Raw genomic sequence first — 24,224 nt, 5'->3', positions numbered from 1 at the left:
AGAGAAGCCAGTGTAACGCTCCCACTGGCTAAATCTAGGATAATCTGAGCATGAAAATGAAAACAAAAATGGCGGCAACTAATTATAACCCATTGAATAGAACAGGAATCCATGAATCCACAAGACATAAACAAGTAAATGAACAAATAAATGTCTTGCAGTAGAAAGCCTACAGATAAATGAAGAAAGAATGAAGGTTTGAGAAAATCTCCCTTTGGAAACAATTGTAAAAATAATTCAGGCAAGACACAGAAACATCAACAGATGGCTAAAGTTAGTGGGTGAAACTGAGATGAATAATGGGATGTTACACAGTCTCAGAACGTCTCCCTGCAAAATATTAACAACAAAGGGGAAAAACATAATGAAGAAACCTGGTAGAAAAGATCTCAGTCGAATGATTAAAATTAACACCACCAGTAACAGGACAAACAGGCGTCGCACGCCACCCATAGGCTGACATGGAAAGAACACGGCCTCTGTGACATTCCGGTACAGAAATGCATGACATGGTCTCATCAGGAGAAAACACCAGACAAACTCCAGTTGAGGGAATCTACAGGATGACTGGTCCACAATCTTCAAAATGATCAAGGCCATAAAAGTCAAAGACAGACTGAGGAATATTCCAGAGTGAGGGAGACCAGAGAGGACTGGGGTATCTGAGAAGGGGGCGGGGGAGCAGGGGACAGGAAGGGAAAGTCAAAAATAATATGGGAGGGCTTCCCTGGTGGCGCAGTGGTCGGGAGTCCGCCTGCCGATGCAGGGGACACGGGTTCGTGCCCCGGTCCGGGAAGATCCCACATGCCGCGGAGCGGCTGTGCCCGTGAGCCATGGCCGCTGAGCCTGCGCGTCCGGAGCCTGTGCTCCGCAACGGGAGAGGCCACAGCAGTGCGAGGCCCGCGTACCGCAAAATAAATAAATAAATAAATAAAAATAAAAATAATATGGGAGGAAAACGAGCCTGTTGCTATTTTGCAAACTCTCGGACACACGTGCGCCTGCTTCACATGCAGTGAGGGCACCTGCATCAGTTATTCCTACATCGCCAGGAAGAGCTATCGATTAGCTACTGCGACCCCTAGGTTTACTGATGAACTCACCAGGCAACTGGCCACACCGGCGTGACCTAACGGGCACTTCAGCCGTGATGGGCCACACACCCAGAACTGCGAGAGCAGCACAAGGGTGATGCGTCTGCACAGTTCAAGGGGCTCGTTAACCTAAGACCTGCTAATTGAACATTTCCATTCCTCCTTGGGCTTACTGAGAACCATGGAAAAATTCAAATACACTCTGGGTCTCTTATTAAGTAGCTGAATCAAAATATTCTGGGAAATATATGCAGAAGTATTCAGGAAGTCTCCTAATATTAGCTGAAAATCATCAGTCTGGTTGTCTTTCATCTCAGACAAGATTTTGTTGCTGCATTTATGTATCAAATACTTCATAGATCCCTTCCCTTGCCTGGCCCTGGAGATGAGGATGGATAATAACAGCCCCTGCCCTCGGGCCCCTCCCAGCCTCGTGGCATAAACCATACAGGGTTAGACGGAGGTGGCAAGGGGAATGGCAGGACCATGTCAGGGTCTTATGGGAACACTTAGGAGGACGAGTTCTTTGGGCTGGAGTGAGGAGTGGGTGGATAGGGGAAGGAAGTATTTTCTGGAAGAAATGATGCCAACCGCAGTAAGTGGGACCTAAGACATACAGCTGGCTGAAAAGCAGGTTTGCATTACTGTGAGGTCAACAAACGGACCCAGGCACCCTAATGCAGTGGGTAGGGGCTGATGGCCGATCACAATAGCCAAGTTCACGCTACAGCAGGGCTACACCAGGCTTTATTTTTAAAGTGCTTCTGTGACAACATGGGGAATATTTTCCCCAGACAAATGCCGTGTAGGAGGAATACCTGCCACTCAACTTCCACCATTCACAGAGCCAAGATCTGGCCTCTGGCTGGGGAAGTATTCCATGTTGGAGACATGGTTTTGTCCCCACAAGCGTTTGCTGTCTTGGGTGTGTGCCTAAGACCGAGGATGCAACAGGAGTGCCACAACCCCAACCTCAAAAAGCCGTGATTACTAAGAACAAAAGGCAAACCTAAGTTTTTTAAACAAAACAAAATTTGGTGGCAAATTGAATAGCAGGGCTAAAGCAGATTAAAATAAAGATTAAACCACTTATTCCTGGTGCAGTGTGTTCAAGAAACTTTTAACCAGAGGCTCCCAGGAGAGGCTAGTTTGGGATATCAGGCGGGGAAAACAAAACCACGGGAAGAGGCGAGGGCAAGCCCAGATGGACGGACTCGGCTTTGGTCACCCCAGCTCTTCACTTGCAGGGAAAGCTAATAGCAAAGGAGTGAACACGTCTTGGTGTTTTGGAAGAGCTAGATTAGAATGATAAAAGATGCTGCTGCGTGGAAACCCTTAAAACATGAAACAAAACTAGTTTATCGATTGCTATGCTGAAATGTCAACGCAGGGTGCTAGACACATTCCTTTCATGCATTTACCCCACAATCAGCTTAAAAACTACTCATCTGAAGAGTAAAAAAAAAAAAAAAGGTGGATAAAGATTGCCACTTATGGTTTTTTTTCTTTATTTGGCCTCGCCACATGGCATGTGGGATCTTAGTTTCCCCACCAGGGATCGAACCCACGCCTCGCCCCCTGCAGGCGAAGTGCGGAGTCTTAACCACTGGACCACCAGGGAAGTCCCTGATGGGGTTTTAATTATCATGTATTTGTGGTGTCCAAGTAATTTAAGCTTCAGTGCAAATTTCATTCTACAAGCCACCTGGAGCGGTAGGGGAATTAAATCTCTCTCACGATTCAAGGGGCTATTCGTACCACCCAAAGAGGAGGGCTTTATCTCATAAATTAAATTTTCATAAATTTAAACTCTATTCATTATATAATTAAAGTCCAAAACATCCCAATGAGACCATGATTCAAAACAAAATACAGTACAAATTTATTGACTCCAATCAACCTTAGTCAAGATTTAAGCAAAGTAAACAGATAATTGAATACAAATAAGCAATGGCTTAACATTAGGTAGAAGTCCTATTTTACTATGAGTTTTCAGTCCAAAAACGCTTATTCCTAAATAAAATTGAACAATGATTTCTCTGCTGAGGCGTGATGACAACGAAATACACACAGTTAGAAAGCAGCCACATCTGTTTTTCTTTTAGCAATAAGCATTCATTCAATGAAAATTTTGAAACTGCCTTGGATTAATGTCGATAAGAAATTATCACCTTTTGAGAATTAGTATTAACCAAGTATAACTTTGCGGAAAATCTGGACAGCACTAATAAATGACTAAAGAGCACTGAATTCAACTGTTTTAAAGATTTACAGTAAAATACTTTGGTTCCCAAACGACTGTCTCTAAATGGAATTTTTTAAAAACCTGACATTGACTCATTTTTTCTCTTCCAGAATCTAAACACGGACAGTGAGTTTTCTCCCCAGTCACGTGGCAACGGGGCACCCTAGTGCACACAGCCGGGAAGCGCTGAGCGGGCACACCAAAAACTATGCGAACGTCAAGCTCCTTAAAGTGCTAAAGCCACAAGAGAAAAACCTACTTGTAAAACTTAAAAAAAAAGCCAGTGTTAAAGAACTCATTAAAGAATATGTGCTAGCATTATCTAAATCAATAATGCTTTTCACAATTATTGCAAAAAAAATCAGACACATCAGAAATTGATAAACTGACTCGTAACATTCCAATATTAATTAGTGCAATTTATAAAGAAACCTGTTATGAATGACATTATTTTTGCAGTAAGAAAATGAAAATAACTTTACTTCCTAAAGTTCCAGATTTTGGCTGTACACACACACATCCCTACACACACACACATCCCTACACACACACACACACACACACACACAGTTTGAGGGAACACAGGCCGACTTGGATCAGTCCATTCCTGTCCCTCCCTCATCCGACCGTCCGGCTGGCCTGATTACACCTCTTTTCTCCACCAAAGGGCACATTTTATTCTTGTCTCAGTTTCTACTCTTAGCACCAATCGGTGCTGTGTGTGGATCAGACTATGACGGAGATTAAGTGCTGGGGCATATTTTTAAAGAGAAGGCCATGATGATCTGTTCCCAAACAGAAAACCAGGAGCCACATCCACCTCCCTACGAATGCAGACAACATCACTGTCGAACTGTCAGCTGTATATTTTGACAAAATTATAAACGCATACTAAGCACAACTAGTTTTAAAGGTGAATATTCTATTACTCTTTAGATATTTTACCTGTAAAAAATGCACACGATTTGTTACCTCCATTGCTTACTTGGATAAAAACACACTTTCTGTGGTGTTCCTCCCTCCCCCAAATGAAGAAAACGATTCAATAACAAGTTTTCCGATTAACAAAGAATATATTAAAACATCTGACATTCTTTCCACAATTGCATAAAAAAGCAGGCATCCTGAATACTTACAAGGAATAAAGAGCTTTTTACATTCTCAAAAATTAATTACAATCAGAAAAAAACATCTTCAAGAATATCTTTACTAGCTAACGTGTTTCAGCAAGAAAAGGCCAACTTGTCTTATACCAAGTATTTGCCTACTGGCTGAGATAAACATTCTTAAACAAAACTTTACTGAATAAAGCAATTTATGTGTCTTTCATTATTTTACATCTTAACATTTAAAATAGTTAAATGAGTGGAAGCCTATTTTTTGACCACCAAAATAAACTCTTTCAGCCTGATGCTTTTAAGGTACAGTATAAAAAGTAATAGAAAAACCAGAACTGCATTACAAATGTTTTTGGTTCAAAATTTTCTTTGAAATCTTATGCTCCTTGCCTAGACAAAAATGTGAACAAGACCAAACACTGGCAATTTTTAAAATCTAACAGATATGCAGAGCCTATATTTAGATCAAAAATATTTTTTATTCATTAACGTTGTTAAAAAATCTTCAAAAATGTAGCATAAAGGTTCAAGTCCTGGGATCCTGAATTTACAACGCCAGGATCCCATGTATCATGGAATTACCAACCCATCCTTCCACAGCCATAAGTAACGATCACTCTGAAGGAAACCGGCTTGTTTTGAAGTGATAGCTACCAGGACGTTCAGAGTAAGAAATACCACATTATACAGGCAGTGAATTCAAAGAACAGTAATCCATCACATAAAATCACGTTTTCGTTTTGTCTTTAAAATGCATAGATTTCTTCAAGACAACACAAAGATGGCAATAATCAATAACTGCAACTTGATTTGACTTTACTTTCTCCATCAAATTTAAGAACAAAAATAGGAAGTAACCATAGTTGGGGACTTTTGATAGTTTCCAAATGAAAGAATAAAAGGCAAACTTTCATATGTAATTTCTACAATGTACAAAGTCAGTTAAAATTTTATAAAAATGCTTGTGTTTCAATAAAAAATAAGAATCCCCTTCCTACCGTCGGTATGGAATGCGGGTTACGAGACTGGTGAGTAGACTTCTCTGCTGCTAGAGCACCAATTTAGGCACTCAGCAGATTACTCCTTAGTCACAGTAGTTGACTTTCTTATCTGAAAGAACAGCTTGCAAAAAAATTAATAAACCTGGAGGCTTAATCCATCATTACCTTGAAAGAATTTTGGGGTTTCAACAATATTTCTACTTTTATATAGCTCACCTCCCCACCCCTGCCAATGAAATAAACTTTTCCTTTTGAAACACCCCACTGAACTTTGGATTACACCCACCGAAAGGCTTTGAATTACAATTTACACAAAACAATAAAAAAGAAAAGAAGCCCAAGCCCTATGGGCCAAAATAAGTAGCAAACACTAATTTTGGACCCTTGATAGTACTTTAATATATATTTATGGAATATTAAGCAGTGACTTAAAGCATAATGGTCTCACTGTGGACATCTTACCACCATCAACTCCAAAAAATTCTACCAGAAATCACAAGACAGAGAGGCAGGAAAGCTGATTATTGTATATATTGTTCTTGAAAAGCATGTGGAGACTGCAGTGTGGCTTCTCCCTCTGCTTCAAGTGTCTGAGAGTAAACGGTAATTTGGGATTTAGAGCAGCTGTACTCACTCCGGAGGCTTGGGATCTATGTAAATATATGTCCTGACCTTGTTACACTAATGTTGTTAAATTCAAAATTTGTGCCATATGCTATCTTTGTTCTCTGTCCCCAATACACTGAGAGTTTCCATTTGTGACAGCGCAAACCAGAGGAAAGCAAACACGCACAGCCCCTCGATGCTGGTCTGAATTCAGAGCCGTGACGGAGCACGTTTGATTACCATGCCCGCCACTACCGAAGCTTTGGAAACCGATGTGGAGGGCTTCCAGAAATCTTAATGTTTTCATTTCCCAAGTCTTCCATCACTAATTATATGAAATGACCCAAGAGCAAGTTTTTGTTATTTTATAAAAATCTAAGTGTTACTATTGCTGATTTATATCTCACAATTTTCATACAAAAAAAAGTTCTCAATGACCACAAAATACCAAATATTTATTTTTATCAAGTGTCAGGATAACTTATTAAAGTTGAGGTTTATCATTTTTTATTGCTGAAGTATTCTAAGATCTTAATACTGCAAACTACTCCACTTCGATCCGATACGTTTTGGACTTACAAACACGGCTGAGATTTAACCAGAACTTAGGCGTCTTAAGAGAATCAAAAGAAGAAATACTTGAACAGTGTTTCACTAATTGCAAATCAGTAAAAACAAAAAAAACCCAAACCACCTCAAGTAAAAGATTATACTGATACCATGGAATGAGGAACCATGCACACGACCAAAACCAAATTTCAACAGTAACGAAGTCAAGCCATCCTGTGACCGTAGGTCCAGAAGCACAAGGTGTTTTGGAGTTTTTCTAGGTTGAGTAAGGACACTGCTGATTAACATCAGTTTCCCTCACACTTATATTCAAGCACGACAGTGCGCAACCTTTGTTACTCCTTTGGGAAAGATGTTTTGCTCCTTATGGCGCAGCTCGCGGCACAGGCTGCAATCCGCGAGGGCTCCGGTCTCCCGGGAGCGGGGCGCGCGGCCTCTCAGCTGTGGGTTTGCTCGTGGCTCCAGAGGCTGAACGCCGTCTTGAATGTCCTGTGGCAGAGCTTGCACATGAACTGTCGTTTAAACGTGATCGCCGAGAGGGGTGGCGCGTGGTAGAACAGCGTGTCTGACTCCCGGGCCGCGAAGAGCTTGTCGGCGCCGGGAGCCGGGTTCTCGGGCAAGCCCGTGGGGCTGTCGGGCTCCAGGGGCTGGATCTTGGGCAGCGGCGGGGGCAGAGGGGGCGGCGATGGGGAGCCAGTGGGGCCCGGGCCCACCTCGGGCTCCCTGTGCGCCGGGTCCTCGGCGGCCTGAGCCATGTGGGACTGGAAGTGACTCCAGAGCCGGAAGTTGGTGCGGAAAGCCTTGTTGCAGACGTGGCAGATGAAGGGCTTCACGGAGCACAGCAGCTCCTGGTGCCGCTCCAGCTGCTTGGGCGCCGGGAAGGTCTTGCCGCACTTCTCGCATGGCCACAGGTCCTTGGGGGCCGCGCCGGGCTCGGGCGCCTCCTCCTCGGCCCCCTCCGCCGGCTCCTCTTTGACCTGGACCTTCAGCGGCCTGGAGAGGCTGAGGTCTTCGGGGAGGCAGGGCGCGTCTTCCGGGTCGAAGTTCACGGGCTCGGGGCCGCGGCCGCCCGCGGGGTCGTCTTCGGCGGCGGCGGCGGCGGCGGCGGCGGCAGCTGTGGCGGCGTCGGCCCGGCCAGGTTCGGGCAGGGCCTGTGGCCGGGTCGGGCCGCTGGCCTCACCGTTGAGGTCGGGCCGGGGCGGGGAGGCGCCTGCGGCCGGGGCCATGCTGTTCTGGTTGTGCACCTCCACCTGGTGCCGCCAGATACTGAAGGCCGACTTGAAGGTGCGCATGCACTCCAGGCAGGTCAGCTTGCGGTACTCGCACTTGCCCTCGTGCTCGCGCTTGAGCTCGGGCGAGAAGAACCTGAGGCTGCAGTAGGGGCACACGGTGGCCGTGCGGCACAGGCGCTCGTGGCTCCCCTGCTCCAGAAGAGAAGAGAGCTTGGCGTTACAGAGGCGGCACAGGTAGAGCTCTGAGCCGCCGCCCGCCGGGCCCCCGGGCGCCGCGCGCTCCCTGGGCCTGGTGGCCCTGCCGGCCCCGAGGGCCTTCTCTCCCGGGTGCATCTTCACGTGCTGCTTGAGCTGGGAGAGGAAGCGGTAGGCCTTCCCGCAGGCCGTGCACACGTACGCGCCCTTGGCCCGGGACCGCAGGCTCCTCTTGATGGCTTGCACGGGGGAGCCGCCGGGGCCCTGGAAGCCGGGCCGGCCGCGCCGCAGCTTCAGGATCAGGGCCTTCTTAATCTCCCGCTCCCTCACGATGTCGATCAGCTTCCTCTGGAATTTCTCGTCCAAAACGGCGTGCGAGCTGGCGGCCGGGGACGGGTTCTTCACGATGCCGTGCTGCGTCTGGCAGTGCGTCCACACTTTGAAGTTGGTGTGAAAGCGCTTGTGACAGATGTCGCAGGCGTAGGGCTTCTCGGGGTTGTGGTACATGTTCACGTGCCGGTGAAGGCCGGCCGTGGATCTAAAGATCTTAAGGCAGTGTTTGCATTTAAATTTTTTGTTTGGTCTCGCACCCTCCAGCTCGCCGAATTCGTCCTTGCTCAAGTCAGAACCCGGGAAGTCGGCCTCGAGAAGAGGCGGGCTCGAGCGCTCCGCACGGGGGTCTCCCGCGCCCGGCGAGCCCCGGCCCTCGGCCTTCGGCTGCTTGGCCGGCAGCCTCCTGTCCGCCTGGAACCGCCTCTTGGCCGGGAGTCGGCTTGCGTCTTGCCGGTCGTCGTCCGCCTGCGGGACCAGGTCCCTCGTGGTGGCCGCAGCGTCCCCCACTGTGACACGGATGATGTCGCCGGGCTCCGGGGGACTGCGCGGCTCGGCCTTGACCCGCACCTCGGGCCCGGGGGCTGCCCCCGGCCGCTCCGCCGGCTGAGACGCGCTGAAGGACCGGAGGCGGTGCGGCTGCGGGGCCGGGGCCCGGGCGTCGGGGGCCGCCGCCTCGCTCGCGTCCCTGGAGGATGGCCCCTGAGAGAAGGCGCCGAGCGAGCTCCCCGCCGCGTCGCCGGAGCCCGAGCAGGAGCCCTGCGGGGGCTGCAGGTCGGCGGCGGGCGCGAAGACGGGGACCTGGCTGTCCATTGACAGCGAGCGGCGGAGGAGGCTCTTGACGAGCGGGCCGCTCCTGTCCACGCCCTGGCCCCCGGGCACCGGCCCCCCGGCCGGGATCACCAGCCCCAGCCTGGAGTAGTAGAGCAGGTTCCTGTCCTCGCCCGGCCCGCCGCCCCGGCCCGCCTCCTTCAGCAGGAAGGGCGTCTCCGGGGCGCCGCGCAGAGACAGCACGGGCGGCCGCGGGCTCCGCAGTGCCAGCTCCACGGCCACGCCTCGGGGGAGCGGAGTGCTGGCGCCCGGCCTCTCGTCCGCGGCCCCCCGGTCCTGCGGGGGCTTCGGAGGCGGCGCCGCGCCCCGCTTGGCCAGGCCGCCTCGGCTCGGCTCCTCCGATGGCCCGGCGAGCTCGGGGGGCCTCGCGAGGCCCGCGGGGCCATCTTTCGGCCGACTCTTCTCAGCTGCTGCCACGTGGTGCGCTGGCTCCGTGGGCTTGGGACCGGGGGCCTTACTGGCGTTGGCCTGGACGGCGATGCCGGGGGAGGGCCGAGGAGGGTGGCTGAGGTCGGCTGGATTCTGACCCACGGTTTTCCCCTGGGCCTCGTTTCTACTTTGACAAACGATGACGCTCCTCTTCTGAGAACTGTTCTCATCGTCTTCCGTGAAGGGCTTCTTTCTGTTGGGACACGTTGGAAAGGGGGCCTGGGGCGTCTTAGAAGCGATGTTGGTCAGAAAGGAGATGCCCAGGCTGTAGCCTAGCTCCTGCACAGCAGCAAGGCTGCCTTTCTCCACAAATAAAGACGAAGAATAGATGTAGTTCAGCACGTTGTCGAAAGCATCTGGCTCACAAAAGTCCAGCTGGAACACAGTCTGTGACCCGTTCTCCTGACTCGTGAACAAGCTCTGGAAGTACTCGCTGCTGGCGGCCAGGACGTTCTTATGCGCGCGGAACTTCTGGTCCCCCACGATCAGGAGCACGTCGCACAGCTGCCCTCTGAGGCGCTCCTCGTTGAGGGCGCTCAGGAGAGAGATGGCGTGGGCTGGGTTGATGTAGTGCAGCAGCCCCTCCATGCTCGGGCTCACCTGAAAGACAAACGTGCAGTCGCGTGAGCAGGGTGGCGGAAGCTCCCCAGACGAGGGCTGCTCGAGGGCCGGGAACGCCAGCTGTCTTCTCACAGGTGCCAGTGCCTAGCAGACTGTGGCCCAACACGAGGTTTCTGGATGAATAATCTTACTTAAGTAACAAGGAAAATATACAGAAACAAGTCTCATGGCTTAGGTAGGTCATCAGTCATTAAAACTGAAGGATTTTAAGCACTAAGGTCTGTAACAGGCATTTCCATACCAGCAAAAAGGCAGCTAGAACTTGGCAGGTACGTAGAGAAGCAATATTTGAAAACAAGGTTTATTATCCATATTTACGGCCCACATCCGTTTGAGGCTTAATTCTATTCTTCATTGGCTCAGAGAGTAAGTATGAAGTACCGAACCCCATAAAGTCCGTAATTCTGAAAGGAAAGCAGTTTTATTACTGAATATGATTAAACACAATGTGAATTAACAATAGGCTGTAAAGTAGAGGTCTCAAAAATAGGTAAGAGGCCTTCCCTGGTGGCACAGTGGTTGAGAGTCCGCCTGCCAATGCAGGGGACACGGGTTCGTGCCCCGGTCCGGGAAGATCCCACATGCCATGGAGCGGCTGGGCCCGTGAGCCATGGCCGCTGAGCCTGCGCGTCCGGAGCCTGTGCTCTGCAACGGGAGAGGCCACAGCAGTGAGAGGCCCACGTACCGCAAAAAAAAAAAAAAAAAATTTAAAAAATAGGTAAGAATTTGGAAAGAGGAAAATCATTTGCTAATTACGATTGCATCAAAGTGTTTAGCAAAGGTTAGAAATATTAAAGAATAAAGAAGTTTGTTTTCTTTCTTATGCTAAACACCTTGCAATCCGAACACTATTTCCTTACCAAATTACACTTTCAACAATAGCACAGTAGAAGCTTTAGCCTGGATCTAGACTTAATTATACTAATTCTAAACTAAGGGGTTTGACTTGAGATTTCACTGAAACTCCCTTCAAATCTAAAGGTGAGATCTAAAGGCCTAGTGGGGGGCTGGTGGCGGGGGTGGGTGTCTGCCAAGAGGCTGGGGTTGAGATCCTCCCTTGTGGTCCACTAGCATCTCAGATTAGCAGGTCCCTCACGTGAGACGGTTAACAACTGTGCCCTCCTTTAGGGTTGCTGCGAAAATTACATGAGCCTGTATGTCATACCTAGTAAGGACTTGACAAATGTGCAATTAATTTTCAGAAACTGCAGGGTTAATAGATATTTAATTCAGCATAAAAGGGTCCAGATTAACCTCTGACGAAGATGAAGCCATTTCACACAGAGAGGACACCTGACTCTCCAAATCTGACACTTCCCTCAGGCTGCTGCTACGGTAATGTCTCGTCTCTGGCTTGGTTTTATAATGCCATCTTGTTCTCTAAAATAGTTATGACATTTATTTTTTAATATAAAATGGATTCAGAGTAACTAAGACTATTTGGACAGTTCTATCATTCCCTAGAGGGTGAGCTAGAGATACACCAAACAAGGTACCCGCACGTTTGCAGGTTCTCCTCGGGCTTCACAGGACCAGGCTTTGCTGGTCAACTAGCCTCTGCGCTCTTCAGGAGAATCTGCAGGGAAGAGTTTCCCAGGCCACCACCTGGAGTGACCAAGCGTGATCCCCGGTCTTCCCACCACTGATCTGGCTCCTGTTGAGGTACTGACTCCATTTGACTGACCTGGAGATGTGACTTTGCTTCCAGAGACAACGCCTGGAGCCCGTCCACAGACAACTGCCTTGGTCGGCTTGTACCGAGCTGCGGTTCATTCTTGCCTGGCATCGCTTCACCTCCATGGTGAGTGCTTGAGAAGGAGATTGTCCCTTCCTTTTTTTTGATTAGCCATTTAAATTTCTCCCTTAATCCTACTATACTGTCTTTGTAATCACACATCTATTTATGTGCAAAGAAACCCCTGTCGTCATTTACAGAGGTCAGCAGAGAAAAAAATAAGCTTACAATGCCACCCTCATAACTCAGCCGTGTTGTGAACACTATTTTTAGTGCAATTAATTTTTGAGACAGCTAGTTCAGATGCTGCCACAGGGAAAAACAGCAGATGCAGAATCAAAGGTTTGGACAAGTACTTTTCAAAAGGGTTTCTTAAAATCAATTTAGTGGTCTGAAGTGAACAACTGAAAAAAACGACTAGGGCAGAGTAGAAAAGTCCAAATGTCTCAAATGTAGTAAGGCTGACTACGATCTCGTGAAACTTTCACAAGTTATACGCATACATTTCCACACATGTAAGCCGGCACTGGGGTGAGATGTACAGTGGTCCCTCAGTATCTGCAGGGGATGGGTTCCAGGAAGCCTGCGGATACCAAAGTCCACAGATGCTCAAGTCCCTTATATAAAATGTGTAGTATCTGCATATAACCTACGCACACCCTCCCATATACTTTAAATCATCTCTAGATTACCTGTGGGTCAGAGTTAAGACAGTTTGAAGGTCAGTGCTCTAAGCTAATCAACCTCTCTGAGCCTCAGTCTTCCCCACTGTAAAGCAGGGATAATAATGTTACTGTGAGAATCAGGAAAGAAAACCATAATCGCTACCATTTATTCAGCACCTATAACATACTACAAATTTTACCAGAACTTCACGTCATTCACCTATTCACTCACTCAACGAAGTGACATTTCAGAAGGCTTGAAGGACGCAAGGATGAGCCATAAGGATCACTGAGGGAAGAGCATATAGGCATAGGGAAGAGACGAGGTAACAGCAGGGCTGGAGCGGAGCAGAGCTGAAGCAGCCGTGGATGATGACACTGAAGGAGCTTGGGGAGACACTGTGTGGGGCTGGGGGGACCACCGGAGGGACTGCACTTTTTACCAGGGCAGCTGTTGGAAGATTCTGAGAAGAGGAATGACAACAACCTGAATTTTGTTTCAGAAAGATTCCTCTGGCTTTGTTGCAAAGAATGGACCATGGGAGAGGGTGTAAGCTGGGAAGTCAGCTAGGAGTCCACCGCATTGATGCAGGTGAGACAGGACAGTGCCTGGACCAGCGGGGCAGCGGTGGAGGTAAAGACAGTCATTAGGATTTCTAACGGACTGACTGCAGAGGGTAAGAAGGTGAGGAGGTAAGGGTGTCTCCAAGGTTTCTGCCAGAACTGGAAGGATGTCCTTACTTGAGATGAAGCTTGAAAAATTGGTTCAGACTTTTTTCAGGAATTCAGTTTAGATATTCTAAATGTGAGCAGGAACCTGGTAATTAATGTACCCTTCACGGGCATCCTTTCCTGCTTCACTTCCCCTGCAACCTTTTTTTTTTTTTTTTTTTTTTTTGCGGTACGCGGGCCTCTCACTGTTGTGGCCTCTCCCGTTGCGGAGCACAGGCTCCGGACGTGCAGGCTCAGCGGCCATGGCTCACAGGCCCAGCCGCTCCACGGCATGTTGGATCCTCCCGGACCGGGTCACGAAGCCACGTCCCCTGCATCGGCACGTGGACTCTCAACCAGCGCGCCACCAGGGAAGCCCTCCCTGCAACCTTTCTTATGCTTCCTGGGATCACTTCCCAAATAAACATCTACACTTGAATCCTTGTCTCAGGGTCTGCTTTTGGGGGAACCCCAACTAAGAAACCAAGCGACTGTGTGAGGACTAAACCAAGTGAGATTTTCTACATCCCTGGACACGAAGCAACGCTAATGCACATATCATCCGCTCCCTATTCCTACAGGCCAAGAAACCCGCATTTTCTCACTGTTCATTGTTGGGAAAAGTTCCCTTCTTTTTCTTCCTTCAAATTACCGTGGCCTCTACTTTTGTTCTAAGTAACTGCTTCTAACCCTAAACCACAGGCTTCCACACTTTTTGAATGAAACAGGAAACGAGGGAAAAATAAGTCACTGAGAGCTGAGTTGTAAGAGGAATGGTCTCCGTCCCTGAAAAGTATTTGGAATTTAAAACCATTCATTCGCCTCTAGCCTTAATTTATAGTCATCATCGAGAGCGCCTGCTTGAGAAGTGGCTAAGCATGTCCAAATTCCCGATAACAGTGCAGAACAGCTCCAGGTACTGATTTTTCCATACCATTCCCGAGACACTGATCGGGCACGAACAGCAGCTAACATCTGAGCGCTTGCTCTGCCACGCAGCCCTGTGAACAGTTTTCAGGCTTTAACTCAATACTTGCACCAACCCTAGGAGGCAGTACCATCATTATCCCCATTTTACAGTTGAGAAAACTGAGGCACACAGGGTTAAGGCTATGTGCCTGAGGCTCAGGTTTGCACAGACAGTCAGGAGCACAGCAGAATTCACACCAGGTGACCTGGCTCTGGAGGCCATGCTCTTCACCTGCATACCGTACCTTTTAATTCCCACACAAACATCTGAGCTAGGTACTGCCATCATCCCTGTTTTACAAATTTGGAAACCGAGGCATCGAGAGGTCAGGTAGTGTGCCTAAGGTCACCCAGTCAGTTAATTGTGGGGCTGGGAGTCGGGCCCCAGAGCCTGGACTCTTGGTCATCACGTTACACACTTCTCATGGTTGGGCACCGGTCTAGTATGTGCTAGAACTGGCCAGACAGGGAGGGTGGCAGCCTGACACGCATGGTCCTGCCTTACAGCTCCTGGCCTTGCGTGGGAACGGGGAGGTCAAACCACCACACGCTCCAGTGTGCTAAGCACCCGGCGGCAGGGCGCAGAGGTACAGGTGGAGCACAGGTGATGGCACTGGGTCCAGGTGAGAGGAAGGTCAGGGAGCCTGGGTGCAGAGGTACAGGTGGAGTACAGGTGATGGCACTGGGTCCAGGTGAGAGGAAGGTCAGGGAAGGGGTTCTACAAAAGAAGTGTCCTGAACAGGCAGGACTCAGAAAATATGGGCATCAGGAAGGAAAGGTGAAGGACACTTCAAGGACAGGAGCAGTGTGTTCAGTACAGAGCCAAGGCCAAGTGCCTGGCTGGAGCAAAAGACACATGTAGGGGAGGGTGGGTCATGAGGCTGGGGAGGGGGTGGAGGCATGAGGCCCCCGGAGCAAAATTAAGGCCCCCCAAGGGTCATCAGAGGACAGTGACCTCTCCCATCCTTTTCAGGAGCCCAGGACAAGGGCTCTCGGTGTCTGGGGTGACAGGAGCACACAGTGCAGACTCCTCTCCTTCACGCAGAGGCCCTTGCTTTTACCTTTTAATTCAATCATCAAAGCTTAACAATGGCCCCTTTCCTGGTCTAGCTGCAAACAATTAACATTTTGGACTTCTGTGTTTTAATGACACAGTAGGTATATTGATTGAGCTTCACAACTTCATTAAAAATATAAAATGCTACACTAAGAACGCAGGCAAAAACGGGGGTGAGAATCATGAGTGCTGCGTGTCATGACATAATCCAGAAAACCCTCTGTAGCTGGTGGATGTGCAGACCGACGCTCAAAGCCGCGTGCCTGTCTGCTCTGCAGCCTCGGGAGGCCAGCTTTCGTGCTGGAGGTGCCTTCTCCTCCATAAATCTGCGGGTCATCAAACTCCAACCTCTCGTGGACACTCAGGACCTCTGACTCACAGAGGACAGAGCATCCCAGGTCTGAAGGCTCTGACGCAGACATGTGCGCTGTCGCTGCATCCCTGGCCCCTCCTGCCCACTGCTCGTCTGCATGAGCCTCCAGCGCCCAAGCTCCCGCCACCACTCAGTCACGGTGGAAACCTTGGTGCTCTTACAAGAAAAGTGGGTGAAACATGGACGAAAAGGTCCCTCTACCATAGAAGAGGCTGGGAGGAAACCCCCGGGGAAACCAGCTCCTGAAGCGAGGCGGGCTTGCTTACCACTTGGGTCCCTGCACACAAGTATCTCCCCGAACTCTGCCTAAATTGTTTCTATTTCATGTTGTTTCCTGATATTTCAAATGAGAGACTCTTTATACAGTTAACAATTCATGGCCGTCACTGTGGCTCCACGGGAAAGACTGTCAAATGAGTCTACTTGTCTCAAATCCTGGCTTTGCCGCCTATTAAGTATGTAACCTCGTAAAGATCACTCAACCTGAGCACACGTTTCCTCAACCTGTTCAATGGGGCTAACACTGCCCACCGCGCAGGATTCTCACGAAGAACAAAAGGCGCCGTATGTGTGCGAGCTCCTGGTGCATGTGGTGGTTCCCGTCTGCGTGCGGGCACTCTACTTCTCTTCCTCCTTTCCTGAACGTTTCCACGGTAGGACAGACATGTGAGACTAAACATAACGAAGCATACGAAAAGTGCCGAGAAGACTGTTTACAGGAAGCAGTTAATTTGGCCGAGGGGTGGGAGGGTCGATGAGTGAACGGTGGGGACCTGCGGGAAGATGGGGGACTCATTGCTTACCAGACAATTGTAATGATATCAATACTACAGGTTCCACTCTTCACCATTCTACCGTAAATACTTTCCAGAAACATGCATCTAATAGTGCCAGGGCTTAAAAACTCCAGAAGCCTCTGGCCTGAATGAGGTTCCAATTCCCTAGAATGGCTACGGCGCACTTCACAACTGGATTCCAGAAAACTACTTCATACCACCGCCTCAAAGTCCTCAGGTACCGAGTGCTAAGAGGGGCAGGGAATTCATATCTTAATATAACGTAATTCAGTGCAAATAATTCCCTCTTTATACCAACTGTAGGAAGTTACGATTTTTAAGGAGATGGAGGAAAGTAGGCAGTTCTGGACTATAGAACATTCCAGGGATATAAACAGAAGCAAAGCAGAGCTAGACACTCGGATAAAAGGACATCAGGAGGTGAACAGTGGGCGCGGAAGGGGAGATGAGAAGGGACCAAATAACCTCACAGCAGCTTTCGAGTTTTGGAGACGAACACTCAGGCTGGTATCAGAGCTAAGGTACACTGTAAATCAAACTTGCTCCAAGACCAGCCCACAAAACCCTTACTCCAGTTCTATAGGAAAATCTCTCTTTAATCCAAAACATTAACGTGAAACTGAACTCCGGGCACGCAAGCCTTTGGAATGCTGGAGATCGCTTATATAGCCCTAACCATGACACTGGGAGAAAGAAGGAATGCATGTAACACAAAGCAAACCCGTAGTTAGAAAAACAGCATCTGCATTTGGCTTCGGAATATAAACACACCCCCGCTCACTCCCAAACCCTCACCTCTGGGTCTGGCCTGACTCTGTCCATTTGATTTTACTATGAGATGGTGGCAGGCAGTCAGCTCTGAGTTTCCATCTCATCGTGGCTCACTTGGAGACAATGCAGATGTCCAGACATCCTCGAAAGCGCCTGGGCTTTCAAAGCCAGCCTCGCTGATCTGACCCTTCAAGAGCAGCGATGTCACCCCCTTGGACCCCATCTCACCACAGGTTTTGTGTCCCCCGAGGAGGTCTGATTTGGTCTTAGGGTGTGCGCGCCGCCTCACCCAGCAGAACGCACCCCGGTTAACAGAGCAGCCTCCTGTTGTGCCCCTCCCGCTGGAGCACCCCCGTCCCGAGGAGTCTGAGGCGCTGTGCTCCCCTCGCTCAGGACTGGGCACACAACCAATGCCCAGCCCATTAGAAACTTTCTCCTTTGGAATATGGGCTGAGAACAACAAAGGCAGCAACTAGCGGAGCTGATTTATCTCAGCCCTGGCCTGGGAGTGCAGCCTGCAGTGCCCGCTACACGGGCTCCTGCAGTTACCTTGGTCTTCGTCCTTCCCGGCCCAATTCTTTGTCTTTCCTTCAATGTCAAGAGCAGCCCTCTCTCTACCTTTCAATTTCTTCTTCTATTCAAGCTGGCCTGGCAGTTTCTGCTCTTGTCACTAAAGGACCCTGACTAATAGATTTCCAAGTGGTACTCGTCCTTCCTATCATGGCCTCCAAATCCACCTTGACTGAGCTTCCGAAAGCAAAACTCTGATCGTCCGCTGGACGCACACATTAGGTATTATCATTATGAACTCAGCTTCTTTACCGAGCTCCTATTACAGGCAAGGTACGGTTAGACACAGGTGAAATACAGCGTCGCACAGAACAGACAGGGCCCCCACTTTCCAGTGGGGTAAATCAGACGATGAACAGGGAAACAAGTAAAAAAAGATAACTTTTGACTGTGCTGAGAGCTACAATGGAAATAAATAGGAAGCTATGACGGGGGGTAGGGAACCAGAGTTTGGAGGGGATGGTCGGGAAATGCCTCGATGTGACAGTTTAGCTGAGACCTAAGACCTGACTAAAAAGAAATAAAATGATAAAAACGATGGTTCTCCATTAGGTTAAAATGAAAAACTTTAAAAACATGGACTTCAAGGCTCTGTAAATCTGGTTTCAAACTACTTTTTAAATTTTCTTTCCTTTAGTTATCGCCTCGTGATAACTTCCTGCTTCAGATACTTTGTCTCTGAGACACCACCCGCAGGTCTTGCTTCTCCTGTCACCCAATCTGCAATGTCCCAGACCCCCCGCCCCCGCCCCCACTCAGCTGAACGTTACTCACCCTTCAACGCTCAGCTCAAGGCCATTTCCTCCATTAAGCCTTCGGTCATGGGCTGGACTGTCCCCTGCGATTCCTAGGTCGAAGTCCTAACCCCCAGCACCTCAGAATGTAAGCGTATGTGGAGACAGGGTCTTCTAAGAGACCGTAGGTTGTAAAGAGGCCTTAAGGGTGGGCCCTAATCCAACGTGACTGGTGTTCCTGTAAGAGGTGGAGAGAAGGACACAGACACAGGGAGAAACCATGTGAAGACAGAGAAGATGACCGTCCACAGCTGAGGGCTCGGGAGAAATCAAGCCTGCCAGAGCCTTCATCTTGGCCTTCTAGGCTCCAGAATTGTGGGAAATACATTGCTGGTGTTCAGGGCCCCCAGTCTGTGGTGCTCTGTTACGGCAGCCCTAGCTAACTAATATACACACCTTCCTCGACCACTGCAGTTTGTAACGAGCAAACGCCTTTCAACTGCAGCATTACAGAGGGGCACCATTTACGCAGTGTTTATTCAGTGCCGAATACTGTAAGTTGTCTGTCTCCCCAGCAGAAATGTAAAAGCTATTTAAGGACTAGGAATCTATTTAATGTCTTTTGACACTCTTCACAATGCCCAACGTGGTGTCTCACACAACAATAAATATCTGTTGATTTTTCTGTACTCTGACACTGATTAGATGCAGGAGTGGAGACCGTGCCTTTTGTTTTCCTAAAGCAGAGCTGGTCCCACCGGTGCCCTTTAGAATACTATATTGACTTCTCTATTCCTCCCTAGATAAAATGCACACTCTACAGACTGGCATGCAAGAGTCTTCATATTCTGATCACAGTTCGTCTCTCCACCCTTACTGGACAGCATGAGGGTGAGCATCTACCCTACAAACTTGCACACCCAATTCCCACCGACTGTCTTTCTTACCTTTCCTTTACTTGGCTAACCTCTACAGAAAGATCCAGCTCAAACGTCACCATCTCTACAAAGCTCTAGTGATGTGCTCCTGGCCAGGAGCTCCAGCCATCTAAGCTACCACAGTACTTCGTCCCCTCTGCAATAACACATCTATTTTGAATGATCGGCCTTTATATCTACCCTCTCATGAGAGTCCTTAAAAGGAAGAAGCCCTGTTGTCAGCTGTGTGTTCCTAATGCTTAGTGCAGGCCCAGCAGGTGCCTGAAGAGGGAAACCATTACCAAGGCTCGAGGCCTGGGCTGGCGCATCTCTGCTGCTCCAGCATCCGGCACAGAGAGCGGCGCGTGGCCGTGGTCTTCGCTTTGTGCGTGAGTGCCTGTGGCCTTAATTGCTACCAGCCTATGACTTCCAACTCTGTATCCCTGCTGAGGCTTCTCGGGACTCGTCCATCACAGGACAGCCCTCTTGTCCAGGATGGTACCTAGGACCCTACCCTCCCACATCTGCCGGTCCCCACGTATTTCCCGTTTAGTTCGGTGTGCTGCCAGCCAGCAGGTCTCCCAAACTGAAAACCTCTTCTCTTTCCTTTCTAGCCAGTGCCCACCGCCCGTCAAGCCTTGCTCGTGGTCAGCTCTGGCGTCTGCTCTCCTCACCCCCGCTGGCTTTGGTCCCTCTGGTCGTCTCCCCTCACCCAGAGACCCTCTCAATACCCTGGCTCCTCTCCTGTTACACACCTAACACGCCCTGCCATGAACACGGTCAGGTTCCTCAAGGGCAGGGGTCATATCCTTTGCAACTTTTATTTCCAGAGAATGAAGCACATTCTACACCGAACAGTGTAAAAGGGAAGAATAAATTAGATGCAACGTTATTTTGAAGTGAACCAATGCCCCCCATGTCTACTTTCTTTTTACCATTGATATTTACTGGTACTCATATTTAAACGTCATGACTATTAGTCATTAAGGTGGATGAAGGATTTACTCCAAGCACCAGCGGGTAAAAGTTTTCAAAAGTAACTGTCAACGAGAAGCCTTTCTGACACGGATTAACCCACTTTCTTCCGAACAAGGAATCAGACCACAAGGCAGGCTCCCCATGGATGACGCAGGGTCACCGCTGTCAGCAGTCCTGGATGCTGCGCAATACCTGGCGCCCTCAGATGCCGGGCGTGAGCGGGGCTGGTGGCTCCCGCCCTAAGACCCCCAGGGCGCTGTGCACTGCGCGGGCTCCGGTCACCGCTTCCCCCACCTCCCACTGCCAGGCCGCCCCGCTGGAGAACCTGTCTCTACGGTCACCCCTCTGAACGGTGCTGCCGAAGCGGCGTCCTCCAGAACCGCGCGGCGCTGCGGTCGGAGCGCGCAGCAACCCGGGTGGAGGGCCGGGACCGAGGGGCGCTCCCGCGGTCACAGCCATGCTCTCCCGTACGGGGGCCAGTGAACGCGCGCCAGGTAAGCGGTCTGGGCGAGAAAAGATCTCGGGGAGTCCGGCCCGCGGAGGTCTCTGGGCGGGGGTCTCCAGCGCGGCCGGTCGGCAACCTACGCCTCCGGCCGCAGGTTTCAGACGGGGGCTTTCCCGAGAGGCGGGGGAGGCGCTCCGCATTCCAGCAGAGACGCTCGGGGCCAGCGCTGGAGAGTCGGGGAGACCGGTCCTCCCGGGGGTCTGCGGGGGGCCGGCCAGGAGGCGAGGCGAGGCGGGGCAAGCAGTCCACTCGGGTCAATGGTTGGATGCGCCGGCGGCCGCTAGGCGGGGCTCGAGGGCCGGTGGGGCGGGGGCGCGGGCCGCGGCAGGTGCGGGGGTCCCCCGGCCCCGCAGCTTCCGCGTACGCCCGCGCGCCCCGGCAGACACCAGCCGGCCTCCACGCCTGCCCGGGATGGAGCACGCGCCCCCGCCCGAAAGTGCCCCAACCGCCCGGCGCAAGGGCGCCGGGCCCGGCGAGGGAAGCCCAGTGAGGGACGGAGCGTGCGCAGTGGCGAGGGCGAGGCCAAGTGCGGGCAAGGAGCATGCGCAGTGTGAAGGCACAACGGGCTACGTGGGAGCCCGGGGCATGCTCGGTGAGAGCCGGGCCCGGCGCACGCGCAGAAGCGCTCCGAGCCCGCAACCCGCCGGCGGAGAGAAAAAGGAGGAGAGAAATCACCTCAGAGTTACGTCAGGAAAGGCCGCGTTTTGCGGGGAGGCTGTGGCCTCCCACGGGCCCCGCAGTTCTCCTAGGGCCAGGGGCCTGACAGTTACTCACCGGTCTTCAGCCCCGAGGCAGACGCCAGGCCCCTTCCCGCTCACACTCGGCTCGCGCGCGCCGCAGCCGCCGCTGCCGCTGTGATTCCATCCATCTTGAATTTGACGTCATCCCACACCAGGGATGAGGTCATCGCAGGCAGCGCTCGTCACGTGCGCGGCCCTGTGATTGGCCGCCAGGCGCCGGGGGGCGGGGCGAGGGAGGTGCGCGGCGCGGGGGGCCGGGCGGGGCGGGCCCGATGGCAGGCGGCTGGCCGCTACCGCCGCCGCGTCCTCCCGCGCGCGCCTTCCGCCCGGTGTTCCTCCTCCTGAGCCGCACGCGCCGGCGTCCTCCCCCCGCTCGAGGCGGGGCGCGCCTCCCCCGTGGGCCGCCCTGATGGGAGGCGGCGGCGGCGGCGGCGGCTGGAGGGACGCGTATCGCGGAGGCGCGGACCGCGCTCTGCCTGGCGGTCCCGGTGGGTTTGGCGCCGCGGGGACACGCGCCGGTGGGCTCGCCGGGTGGTGCCCCTTCCCGGCCCGGTGCGCTGCGGCGGCGCCTCCGCTCGGCCCTCGGAGGACTGTTTTCCGACGGCAGCCCCTTGGTGCGCGGGTCCAGGTGCATCTCGGCGGCGCGGACGCCTCTCGACGGGGCGTCCGACCTGCTGAGAACCAACCTGGGCGCTAACGCTTCCTCCCAGCTGGACGTTCTGATCGCTGGGGACCGCTCGGTGCTGACTTGGGGTGAACGGGCCTCCAGGTTCACCCCGCCTGAGCAGATGGGGGTGGCAGCTCTGCTCTTCAGCCTCGCGTGGCATCCACTTGTCAGCTGCGTGTTCACAGACAAAACCTTCATTTTTAATAGGCATTGGCTTAAGCGATCGCTGGGCAACTAACTTACTTTCTCTAATATCAATTCTCAATTGCTGTCTCCTAGACTGTCGTTTTCTTGCATGAGTATTACAAGCCCATTATTTAGAAAACTCACTTCCCTCTCATTCAAAACCAGAAAATTGGTGTAACAGAAATGCCAAACTGTACACACTAACTCTACAGAAAGGTTCTGTTAGGCAAGGTAAACAAAACACATCAGATTGGAATGGAGAGGAGACCGCATGTTGTTTTGTTTTTTGGCCGGGGTGCATGCAGGATCTTAGTCTCTCGACCGGGGATGGAACCGGTGCCCCCTGCAGTGGAAGCGCTGAGTCCTAACCACTGGACCGCTAGGGAATTCCCGAGACTGCCTTTTAAAGTGATCATTTTTAGGACCAATGCTTAAATTGCTGGCTTTTAAATCCATGTTGTTTAATATTTTCCAAATGTCAGTTTTCAGATAAATTTAATTTTTTAAAGTTGAGTTTATACATACGACCCTAGGTAAAAAAAAATTTATGAAACGTCTGAGGAACATGTGCAAGAAATAATCTCGCATTAGGTTGATTAAAATTAAAAACGTGTTGCAAAATGAACAGCTCTATTGTCAGTTGTTTTCGTTCCACTAATTTTAAGAGGACTCAGTCTCAAAGGAAGAATCTTGCACCTAAAAGTTTTCTTCTGCAACTCTTTAAACGCTTGAAAAAGTGTCTTTGTATTTTGAACTGAATGGTGGTGGAGCAAAAAGTGGCTTTGAACTAAAAGAACAGTGATTATAAGTCTTTCAAAGGGCCTTGAGTTTTAGGGTCCCCTGTGGTTAGGCTGGGCGAGCACACGTAGTTGTCCCCACGTTACGGGTGAGAAAACGCGTACCAGCTGTGTAACCAGAGCTAGAAGCTGGGTTTTCTAGTTTTCAGTGTACTGTACCGTATGCCAAAAGCCATCGCCTTCTCCCTGCATCCCTTCCCGCTGCCTCAGGAAGATACACGCTGGTGTCTCCTCTTTAAGCCATGTGATCAGGCCATTTCACTAAAAGAGACCTGACTGCTAAATCCAGCAGTTTGTTCAGTTGGCTCTTTGGTTTGTGACCCTACCAATTCCTCCTTCAAACCTGCTTGTTTCAGTGATGCTTCGTTCCCCTGGATTTTCTTTTCTTTTTTTCTTTTTTGGCCTCGCAGCACACGGCTTGCGGGACCTTAGTTCCCCGACCAGGGATTGAACCTGCACCCTCGGCAGTGAGAGCGCAGAGTCCTAACCACTGGACTTCCAGGGAATTCCCTCCCCTGGATTTTCTATCCGTTATCTGACCTTTGGTTCTCAGCCTCCTGTGTCAGCTCCTCTGCCCAGACCGTCCTCACAGTTTGGGTCTCCTGATATTCTGACCGTGGCCCTCCTGTTTCACCCCATGCAGTCCTGTCCATCCCTGGGACGTGAGCCCAGCTGCCTGAGCCAGAGCCCCTCCCTCATCACCAGTATTCGGCCCGTCACCAAATCGGGGCCATCCACCTCCTGGCTGTACCTCTGATAATGTAACCACGGGCCAGTCCC

At 50.9% G+C, this 24,224-nt stretch overlaps 1 protein-coding gene across 1 annotated transcript; it reads right to left on the bottom strand.

Moving 5' to 3' along the window:
* Nucleotides 1–2,977: 2,977 nt before the first annotated feature.
* Nucleotides 2,978–21,956, bottom strand: ZBTB21 (zinc finger and BTB domain containing 21). Its single transcript, XM_060010280.1, has 3 exons — nucleotides 21,829–21,956; nucleotides 18,695–18,892; nucleotides 2,978–10,251 (listed from the first exon to the last, which is right to left on the bottom strand). Exon 3 carries the CDS (start codon nucleotides 10,237–10,239, stop codon nucleotides 7,072–7,074), a length of 3,168 nt encoding a protein of 1,055 aa, XP_059866263.1. The 5' UTR covers nucleotides 10,240–10,251; nucleotides 18,695–18,892; nucleotides 21,829–21,956; the 3' UTR covers nucleotides 2,978–7,071.
* Nucleotides 21,957–24,224: the final 2,268 nt, after the last annotated feature.

This window comes from Delphinus delphis, chromosome 4 (assembly GCF_949987515.2).
Source record: "Delphinus delphis chromosome 4, mDelDel1.2, whole genome shotgun sequence".
In the NCBI taxonomy this organism is placed as follows: domain Eukaryota; kingdom Metazoa; phylum Chordata; class Mammalia; order Artiodactyla; family Delphinidae; genus Delphinus; species Delphinus delphis.
Note: the sequence above shows the minus strand (reverse complement) of the source record. Positions and strands in the feature narration are given on the sequence as shown.

Coding starts and splice junctions, on each gene's coding strand:
- ZBTB21 (XM_060010280.1), bottom strand. CDS start 10,239: ATGGAGGGGCTGCTGCACTACATCAACCCAGCCCACGCCATCTCTCTC.